General features: G+C 40.6%; 1 protein-coding gene across 1 annotated transcript; it reads right to left on the bottom strand.

Annotated features, from left to right (window-relative positions):
• Nucleotides 1–306: 306 nt before the first annotated feature.
• Nucleotides 307–10,291, bottom strand: MRPS30 (mitochondrial ribosomal protein S30). Its single transcript, XM_048850540.2, has 5 exons — nucleotides 9,730–10,291; nucleotides 9,358–9,503; nucleotides 3,975–4,080; nucleotides 2,901–3,077; nucleotides 307–813 (listed from the first exon to the last, which is right to left on the bottom strand). Exons 1-5 carry the CDS (start codon nucleotides 10,277–10,279, stop codon nucleotides 545–547), a joined length of 1,248 nt encoding a protein of 415 aa, XP_048706497.1. The 5' UTR covers nucleotides 10,280–10,291; the 3' UTR covers nucleotides 307–544.
• Between the last annotated feature and the right edge of the window lie 332 nt (nucleotides 10,292–10,623).

The raw sequence follows: 10,623 nt of genomic DNA, 5'->3' as shown, positions 1-10,623 counted from the left end.
TCAGGGGGCGGGGGTGTGGATAGGTGGCAGAGGGTCCCAGGAGGGGGCAGTCAGGTGACAAGGAGCGGGGAGGTTGGATGGGGCGGATAGGAGGCAGGGACCAGGCTGTTTGGGGAAGCACAGCCGTCCCAACCTGGCCCTCCATACAGTTTTGGCACCCCAGGCTACATGAACACTGTTCTATTGCCAATCAAGTTTGCATGAGGAAATCTCAGTTTGTTGACCTGGATTCTGTGTTTCTTTTTTTTTTTTATTCTATTTAAAAAGTCAAGGTACCTTACTTCAAATACAAGTATGCAAAAGGCATTATATTATTCTAGATTTTATTTTCAATGTATAGCACAACATATTTTGGTGAGTGTATGGGAATAATCCCCACAAGAGATCACAGAATACAGAATCTTTTTTACAGTAATATTGAGTCAGACAGAGAGAGAGAGAGAGAGTGTGTGAGAGAATAAACATGAAGAACCATTCCACATCACATTTCATTTGACTTCTGATGAAGCCCAGGCATTTAAACAGAGCCCTTTGGAAGCCTAATTTACAATCGTTCTGGTCTGTTTAGCAGAAAATGAACTAACTGAAGTAGAATTTCATCATTAAAACCTTTTACGTTATTGCCTTCCACAGCTTCATATAAGGGCTTACTTTCTGTTCCCCAACAGATATTCTTCCGAGGGTTATTTTGATCAGCTTGTACAGTTAGTGCTAAGGTATTCAGCTGATAACAAAAGAAAGCGAAGTATTTTCCATCAGTGATCACAGCCTGCGATACAAAGGGACGGGTCACATCTGCCTCACACCAGAATCCTGTAAATGAAATTACACCCTAGTTACACAAGGCATAAGTAATATTCATATTGGCACAATTCCAAACAGGGCTTGAAATAGAGACAGTTACAAACCTAAACTGCTTATCCTCAAGGAACAAGATAGATTATTATATAAAATGTTTTGACTGAAAAGTCTAAAACTAAGAACACATCCCCACCTCACCTACCCCCAAGAAAAGTTTTATGTCACATACTTTAAGGACCACTTTCAAAATTATACTAATTTATATGCTCACAAAACTAATATTTTCAATGCGTATGGACTCTCATGGAACAGAGTCTGCCTGCAAAGGTTACCCATCTTTCACAAAACTGCATGTTTAAAATTAGATACAATGTACAGCACCACACATTTGGTGTGTCCTGCAAATACTATTTTTGGGGGCAGGGAACCAGACCGTTGGCAGCCCAGCACCTTCTATTTAGAGGATAACTGAATTTTCCATGAACCCTCTTATGGTGAAATGACTTTATCCATAAGGGAATGCACTTATTCATCACGACAATTCAAGAATATGTTTGGTTGATTCCAGTTTAATACACCATTACTGTTGAATGCTAAAATGGTTAGACAGACAAGCTAAATCTTTTATGGGGTTCTCCTTTTATACTATATCATGTTGTTCTGCATGCACAACATATGCAGTAGCATATGCAGAGAACTGAACTTACAGCACAAATATTGAATACATATGCTTCCTTAAGCAACGCTCACTACTAAAATTATAAAATAACCAGGTAGAGTCAGAGAATGAAGACAAATGTTCTGTCTTATACACCAATGTCACTGAAGATTCTAGTTGACTTTTAAAGATGAGAATCAATTTCAGTGTTACAGGTACACCACAAAAAAAAGAAGTTTGGATCACATGTGATTAGCATATGCTATTACACGTGCAAAATTTGACGCAAAACTATTTTCTTATTGTTTTATACAGATCTATTAATTAGGGGATTTGCATCACTGTGACCCAAACATGGTGCCATTACTTCAGAATCTGCTTCCACTGCCAGAAGCTAGTTACTAGCGAATGGCATCTATAGCTAAGTGAATTAAGTTCTCTTGAACCTTCTCTTCTTTCCAGCTGAGGTCTTATTTAATATTTATAAGCCCTTTATGGAATTTGAATTGTACAGATGGCGAATATGGGAGTTTGCTCAAATATACACACTCTTTTTCTCAACAATTAGTTTTTTTTTTATTGGCTATTATTTTGATCAGATACAAGTAGTGCAATACTAGTGATCAATATGTAGATCTATTTTTTTGTAATCTATCTCGGATTACAAAAAATCTCTAGTCTGTTATTATGCAAGTATACTGGGCATTATTTCTTCAGATATACACTGTTAGAATTTAGTATAGGGCATATCTGAAAGGCCAAGCGCTAGAGCAAGAACATTAGATTTCATGTGCCTGTAATGGTTTACTAGTTCAGGATAAAACATTAGCTTGATCCCCATAGCAACTATTCATCTTTTTGTGTTTCATTATAATATACAATACAAGCTCATGAGACTGCTTTTAAAGACAGTTCACCCTATTGCATAGTAAACTGGCTTATAATCAAATTCAACCTTCCATGAAGATTTGGATAAGAGAAATTTGATTTATGTGCACCAAACACAGAGTAGAATTTAACTGCCAAAATTCCACTATAACACCCTATTTTTGGGATACTAATTTCAGCTGCTTACTATCATACATTACAGCCAAAAAACTTTAGTGTATAGACTACATATTTTAACCTAAAAAATACCAAAAATAATTTAACGTATATAATTGCAAAATTAATAAGTGCCATTTAATGTTCTATATATATTGGCGTGATTCTTTTCTCCTACTCTTCAAGCATTTTACTCAGATTTAAGGGTCTTGTTTTAAAGAATTTGTTAATATCTCCCATATACATAGTTTAATTGGCTCGTTTAAATTTCAGTAATGAAATTAAAACATGCTCTACACAGAAAGAAAATCACATATGGACGATAAAAGGAAAGGGAGAAAGAAGTCTGCTCGCCATTTATACATGTAAAGACAATCAAGCATAAGTTTTGCCTCACCTTGATACATAGCTTGTGCTGCAGTCCAAGCAAAGAGACTTGCAATACCATTAGCTCGATAAGTTACTTCAATTTGATCAGCAAGGTTTGCTTTTAATAATCGCTCCCTTTTCAGTTTATCAGGAATCAAATGAAATTGCGTATGACCATAGCTGCATGGATCTGCGACTTTTGATCCTGAGTTCATAAAAAGGAGAAAAGTTAAAAGCCACTTTAAAAAAAAAATCAAATCAAATGAAATGTTATAGGTAGCATCAGAGGTTAAGGAAAAAAATATTATTTCTGACATCTCTATTATTCAACTTCTACCCAAAGTAACAAGTTATTTAAAAAGTTAGTTTGGTTTGAAATGCTGACATCAATATTTCTTTGGTTTCCTCTAGTTCAGAAGACTAAGTCTCCTTATGAACTCACTTGCTGGCTAATTTGGAGAAAAGTCACTAAAATTAAAGTTAATAATTTACTAGTTTTGGTCCAATCTTGCTCCCACTGAAATTAAAGCGGTATTGCCTCTTCCCCCTTCATTGACTGGATGTTGTTTAAAAAGACCAGAAGACTCCTTTTAAAGCTGACAGGTAACTGATCTTCTTCTAGCAAGAGTGGTAAGAAGCATATTTTTCTGGAGCTGTAGGAGAATAAGAGTGGGCTTGGCCCTGACTGTGCAGGTATCTGGTTTATTACAGAGAAGCAGCAGCCTCTTTAGGAGTAAAGCTGTCTGAGCCCCCTTGTAACTAAAAGAAAAGCAAAGAACAAAATCCTTTTAAGGCCCAATGACCCATTCAGAAAACATTCTGCATTTTGAACAAAATATTTTCAGATCAAGACTTAAATGACTCCTTCTGAAATATGAAGTGTCTAATGTGTCACTTTATCACAATTTGAAGTGTATGGTTTTACTGACTATACCCAGTCTCTTATTTTTTTAAATTAATGTTCAGCAAAGTATAGCACCACAGTCATGTATGCCATTAGACAGATTTTGAAATTGGCTCCTGCAATAAGCCGTTTTCAAAAGTGTACCATTCTTTAGTACTTCTACACAGTAACTATATTCCTATCACTAGGAAGTCTTACCTATAAATACCTTGTTATCGTACTGTCTTTTGAACAATGGAAGTTTGTCTGGTTTGTGATTAACAACAGGAACTTCTCCAGGGACTGAATAATCTAATGGTACAAACTTGAAGGAACGAGAGAGAAAGAAAATCAGTTCAGCAAGTCATAGAAATGTTTTTGATCTCAGTATTATTACATAGTACATTGATACCAATATTTTGATTCTTAAGAAAGAATTGTTTAAACAGCCATCCAAACACCTAGGGAATTCTCATTGAGCTCAACATCCACTTTACAACCTTGAACAAACCTGATCCTGTTCCGAGAGAGAAACCAACAAGATCGTATGTTTGTCCTAGAGAGCGTGAATCTCCTGCAGCAATAGAGAAATGTGTGTGTAGAACAGGAAGGACTGAAGTGCCAGAGCCTGGACAATTGTTGGTTAGCACCACTTTCCACTGACTGGAGATGGCATATCCCACATTTTGCAGGGGAAACAAAAAATGAACACCAAAACTTCACTAACAGCATTTTGTGTTGGACTTTTATCCTCACATTGAATACAACATGGTCATAGTATTTTGCAGTTCAGATTTTTAAAAAAGCAACTAGCCAATCATACTGGATGCCCAACTCAAGATGCCAATTTCAAGAATGCTAAGCATGCATCCTCTGAAAGAGGACTCAAAAGTTGAACACCCAAGCAAAAAAAAAAAAAAAAAGAAAGTCATTTTTTAAAATCCTGGTGTACATTTTCTTTGGCAAGTTATAGAAAATCTAAATAAAACATACGGAACTGAGAAACTTTCAGTCCTGCCACTGAGTTTAGCACTGACCATATGATTGCTAGCAAGGCTTCCTCCAATGGGTAGTAGCCCCAGTATACACCGATTTCCTCACATATTATATATGTATATTTATTTCCTTCCCCCCCACACTTAAGTTTACTCTAAAATACAAACTAGATTTTTCCAAACTCAAGTTTCTGATTAATTGAATGATTACATCTTGATTTCCCCCTACATACATATTGTATATATATTTATTTATTTTGGTGGGGGAGGTAGGAGAAGAGGATAAACAGGAGACTCTTTCCCTAGTAGTAAATTCTAAGAAAGTCTCACCCAAAGTGTTTGTGTACAGCATTGCTGAATGCCTCACAAAAGTAGAATAGAGGTTAAGTGCTATTTTTTCAAAAGTTCCCTAAAACTTCTCTGAAAATAGATGAAAACCCAGTATAAAAATTAATCATACACACCTACAGTACTGTATGTGCTGTTATTTAACAGTTTGAAGTTTATTCTGTATTTAACTAGATTTTATTCTTTGTCTACCTATTATTTGTAATTATCCTACCTCATGATTTAGAAGAAAGCCTTGTTAAAACCAACACAGTCAAAGAAAGCATTTTAAAGAATGTACAAAGCTACATTGCCTACTTGTAAGGGCACCACGTTTATCACCTTCCTGACACTAAAACTCTGATTTTCAGATTTACTGTTACTCAGTTTAATCCTATCTAGCAGTCTCAACCTTGGCAAAGCACACAATCAAATTAACAAAACAATAAAACAGTCAAAGTGCAAAGCACAGCACCCTGAAGAAGCACACAGGACTAGCTGGCAGGAGCACAAAAGAAAAGTGTGCATGTTTCCCCTATGCTGCCCTGCTATCCTGGAAAGGTTAGGGATGTGCAATCAGTTTCGTTTTCTTGAAGAGGCAGCTCAGCTTTCAAAAATTTGGTAAGCTATATGCTAACACCAGTGATTCTTCTATATTATTTTTATGTTTGGAATTACAGAGTTCAAGTTTAAAAGTTTAGATGCAACCTCTCCCCCCCTTATCTACATATTCATTCTCTCATTTCCAATGACTCAGTCTCCCCCTCATTCGTACCACAACCCAGATTCACTGCCTCTCACATCTTGAGGAGAAAAAAAAGGAAGAATTCTGGTCCCACCAAGACTGGCAAAAGTGGAATCTGTGACAAAAGGAGCTACAAAAGCCAGGGGCTAGACTCTTCCAGTACAAGCTTCTATGCATGCTATACACATGAAGAATTTAAAGAGGATGTAAACAGTACCAAGAAACTGACTAAAAACATTCTAAGAATTTATAGTGAAGTGGACACCTACACTTCATGAAATTAAGAAGAAGCCCTTACCTATGGCCTGTTCTACGCTACAAAGTTAGGTTGACTTTTTTTGACTTAGTTTTGAACTTGTCTACACATATATTTCTCTCCTGCAGATGTAAACGCCCTATTACAGACGCAATGCCACCACCTCCCCGAACGAAGCAGAGCCAGTCAATCTAGATCTGTAAACGCAGTGCGAGTGTAGACATTACCCATCTCAACTGTAACAGTCGACTGGCAGCTGTCTCACAATTTGCCCTTGTGTTCGCATCAGTCGCAATTTTAAACTCCACTGCCTGGGGTCATAGACACCAGAAGCCTGTCCCCACCCTTTAAAACCCCCAGCTTATTTTTGCAATGCCTTTTCCTGATTGCCCACTGAGGTGAGAACACCTACGGGGCCCACTGTTGTGAACATCTGACCATGCTGGCTCCAAAAGAGTAGGAAAAGAGTCATGGATCACCTCAGCCTGTGGGGAGAAGAAACCGTACAAGCCCAGCTAAGGAACAGCCGAAGAAATTTAGGGTATGTCTATAATGCCCTGTGACTTAAAAAATCTGTGACTTAGCTGACTCAGGCTCATGCTAAGGGGCTGTTTAATTGCACTGGAGATGTTCAGGCTTGGGCTGGAGGGTCCCAGAGCACAGGCTGCAGCCTCACCCTTAAAGTCTACACCGTAATTAAACAGGTCCTTAGCCTGCGTCAGCTAGCACGGGCCAGCCATGCGTTTTTAATTGAAGTGTAGACACACAGGTGTACAGATTGCATGGGGTGCTGAAATTGTGGCCCAACAGGGATTAGCAGCAGTGCCATATGAAAGTGAAGAAATTTCAGCAGGACTATCAGAAGGTAAGGAAGGGCAACAACAAATCTGGGGCCTCCCCTACACCTGATGTTTATAGCATGCCATACATGGCATAGACCCCACCAGCACACCACATATGACGGGACGCTTTGCCGGAGCCTGATGCAAAGATCTATTCAGTGCACAAAGGGAGGGGAGGACTGCAGTGAGCCAGGAGCTATTTGACAATCTTCTGGAGCCAAGACAGTCCTACCAGGCAAGGGCAGATGGGCCAGATTATGAAGTGGGAGAGCGCTCAGGTAAGTGTACACATGTATAATTCCTTATAAGCATTTTACCTTTTTATTGCCCAAAACCTCCTCTCCCTCTCACCCTTCTTCCCCATTTAAAAATAGCTCCCATCTCATTTGTGCATTTAGAGAACAAAAGTACTGACTTCTGATTTTCCATTTTCAAACATGTGTGTAATATGTTTGAAAATAAAGAACAAGTAGTCCTTGTGGCACCTTAGAGACTAACAAATTTATTTGGGCATAAACTTCCATGGGCTATCACTCCATGCATCTGATGAAGTGGGTTATAACCCACGAAAGCTTATGCCCAAATAAATTTGTTAGTCTCTAAGGTGCCACAAAGACTCCTTGTTGCTTTTGCAGATACAGACTAACTCAGCTACCCTTCTGAAACATGTTTGAAAAGAAGATTAAAAAAAAAAGTGTGGCAGTCCGAATTACACAGTCCACATCAGATCAGTGTCCTGTTGTCAGACAGTGGTAGAAGAAAGATTGAGGTAACATCTGCTTTTCCATTATATGTCTTGATGGGCTAGACAGGACCACAGTTCCCCCCACGTAGAGTCTTTTGTTTATCTGAAATGGAATGTGCCTTATTACTTCTTGAGCACTGCCTCAACATTCATGGAGATACCCTGCAATTGTCTCCTGAACATTTCTAGAGATAATCTTGTTTCTTCCACCCCGATAAGAGATATTCCCACTCTACAATGAATTCTGCAGGCACCAGTACAATAGCAGCATACAAGCCCGAATAATTTCAGCATTCCAGTATCAGCCGAGTTCTCTGTGCTTTTACATCAGTCAAACTTTGTAGTGTAGACCTGGCCTATGTCATCTTGGATACCATTTCATCAATATCTACCTACCTTTGGAAAGCACATAGTACACTGTAATTCAAACAAGAACATAAGAATGGCCATACTGGGTCAGACCATTGGTCCATCTGGCCCAGTATCCTATCTTCTGATAGTAGCCAGTGCCAGATGCCTTAGGGGGAAAAGAACAGAATGGGGCAATTTATCGAGTGATCCATCCCCTGAAATCCAGTCCCATAGGTTATGGGGCACCCAGAGCATGGGCTTGCTTCCCTGACCATCTTGGCTAATAGCCATTGATGGACCTACCCTCCATGAACTTATCTAATTATTTTTGAACCCAGTTATATTTTTGGCCTTTATAACATTCCCTGGCAATGAATTCCACAGGTCGACTGTGTGTTGTGTGACGAAGTACTTCCTTATATTTCTTTTAAGCCTACTGCCTATTAATTTAATTGGGTGACTCCTGGGTCTGTGTGTTATCTGAAGAGGTAAATAACACTTCCTTATTCATTTTTTTCCACATCATTCATGGTTTTATAGATCTCTGTCATATCTCCCTTAGTAGTCTCTTTTCTGAGATGACTAGTCCAGTCTTTTGAATTTCTCTTAAGATTATCCATATTCCCTAGTCATTTTTGTTGCCCTTCTCTGTACTTTTTCCAATTCTAAATTATCTTTTTAGAGATGGCCAACCAAAACTGCACACAGTATTCGAGGTGTGGACATACCATGGATTTATACAGTGTTATGATGATATTTTCTGTCTTATCATCTATCCCTTTCTTAATAGTTTTCAACGTTGTTAGCTTTTTTGACGGCCACTGCACACAAAACAGATGTTTTCAGAAAGACATCCATGACTCCACAATCTTTTTCTTGAGTGCTAATTTAGACCCCATCATATTGTACATACAGTTAGGATTGTTTCCCAATGTGCATTACTTTGCATTTATTACCATTGAATTTCATCTGCTATTTTGTTGCCCAGTCACTCAGTTTTATAGTTTTAATAGCAACTAAAATCATGAAATAAATAAGATTGTTATACGTACAATAGAACCTTTATAGAGGAAATTAGGTTTTTCTACAAAAGTTTTTCCCTGAGATATGACTATTTGAGTTTAAAATCAGACAAAAACAAGCAAACATTTATAACAATGGTTAGGATTTTTAGACAGAACATACTTATGCTGTGAACTGTTCAAAGCAGAGACTCTCTTACTAGGTGTTTGTATCGTGCCCATCACAGCAAAGCTAGTGTTATACATGTTACATACTAAATGCTACTGTAACACAGTACTAGCTGATATTCACTTTTAGAAGCATTAGAAACATCCATACCTCTGGAAGCTGTTTTGGCACACGGATCTGAATCTGTGGTTTGTCATCTATCTGAAATCTCACTGGATCGATTCTACCAGTTCGATATCCTCGACAAACAACAGTCTCACCGCGCTCCCAATAGAAGTTAACCTGTGGTTTTAAATCTGAAATGAAACATATTTTGTTTTTAGCCAGCCCATTACCCCCATGTATACTTGGTGAAAGCACGCAAAAAGACATCAAAATAAAAAAATCAGTCAATGATGTAACCATTACCCACAATAGCCCAGGGGCATTTCAGCACAATCTCTTCTGCTGCTCCATGGCCTAACCTCCCAACCAGCCCCAGCCCCGATCCCCAGTAACCCCCCGCGCAACCTCCCGCCCCACCTAAGCGGGCGGCGGCGAGCAGCGGGTTGCAGCTGCCCAGCGCGGCGGTGAGGGAGGAGACCAGCTGGGTGAGGAAGGGGGCCGCGACGTGCTGCTGCTCTCGGTAGACGAAGGGTCGCTCTCGCTTGCGCTGGTAGAAATGCTCCTGCAGGAGCGCGTCACAGGCCAGGGAACGCAGCTCGCTCAGATCCGGGCCCCCGGGTCCCGCCGGCTCCGCTCCCGCGGGGGGCAGCCCCGGCACGAAGACGGTCTTGGTGAAGCTCTGGTACCAGCGGTCCGCGTTCAGGGAGAAGGTCTGCGGGTAAACCACGTACTTGAGCCGCTGCAGCCGGCCGTAGAGCCGCAGCTTCTCCGCGATGGAGGGCGCCGCGTGCACCTGCTGGTAGAAATACTCCAGCCGGCGGCGCTTGGCCGACTTGCTCTTGGCCGTGTGGGAGGCGACCACGGGCGGGTAGAGCGGAGACGGAGGCTGAGGGGCCGCGGAGAGCTCGGTGTGCAGCAACCGACAGCTGCCCTGCCACACCAACCGCCACCCCCTGGGAGCTGCCATCTTGTCGGAGGGGGAGGGAGACTCGGGACGGACAGGGGAGTGTACACCAGTAATTGGCTACTATTAGTCACGTGGGTACTTTGATGCGCCAATCCGAACGTTCCTCTGAGAAACTGGGGGCCCCGAGAAAAAGAGGGCGGAGCCACTTCTTGAATCAAAGCATTTCATTTGCCCGTCGCTCCAGGAAACAGTCAAAGGGGGAGGGTTCCTTTTCAAGAAAGTGGGGGCGGAAGAAGCTCCTTCCTAGCCACTATGCGCATGCTTCCGGCGGACTGTCTTGTTGAGGTGTGTTGTCAAACCCTGGGCGCGAGGCGCGTTGGGAAAGAGGACTACAGTTCCCAGCA

Source organism: Caretta caretta, chromosome 5 (assembly GCF_965140235.1).
Source record: "Caretta caretta isolate rCarCar2 chromosome 5, rCarCar1.hap1, whole genome shotgun sequence".
Taxonomy (NCBI): domain Eukaryota; kingdom Metazoa; phylum Chordata; order Testudines; family Cheloniidae; genus Caretta; species Caretta caretta.
Note: the sequence above shows the minus strand (reverse complement) of the source record. Positions and strands in the feature narration are given on the sequence as shown.

Excerpts from the sequence above, each read along its gene's own strand:
- MRPS30 (XM_048850540.2), bottom strand. The coding sequence starts at position 10,279 with ATGGCAGCTCCCAGGGGGTGGCGGTTGGTGTGGCAGGGCAGCTGTCGG. Across the intron at positions 4,081-9,357 it reads TGCCAAAACAGCTTCCAGAG|TTTGTACCATTAGATTATTC; the intron begins GTATGGATGTTT and ends CGTTCCTTCAAG. Across the intron at positions 814-2,900 it reads AGCACAAGCTATGTATCAAG|GATTCTGGTGTGAGGCAGAT; the intron begins GTGAGGCAAAAC and ends TTTCATTTACAG.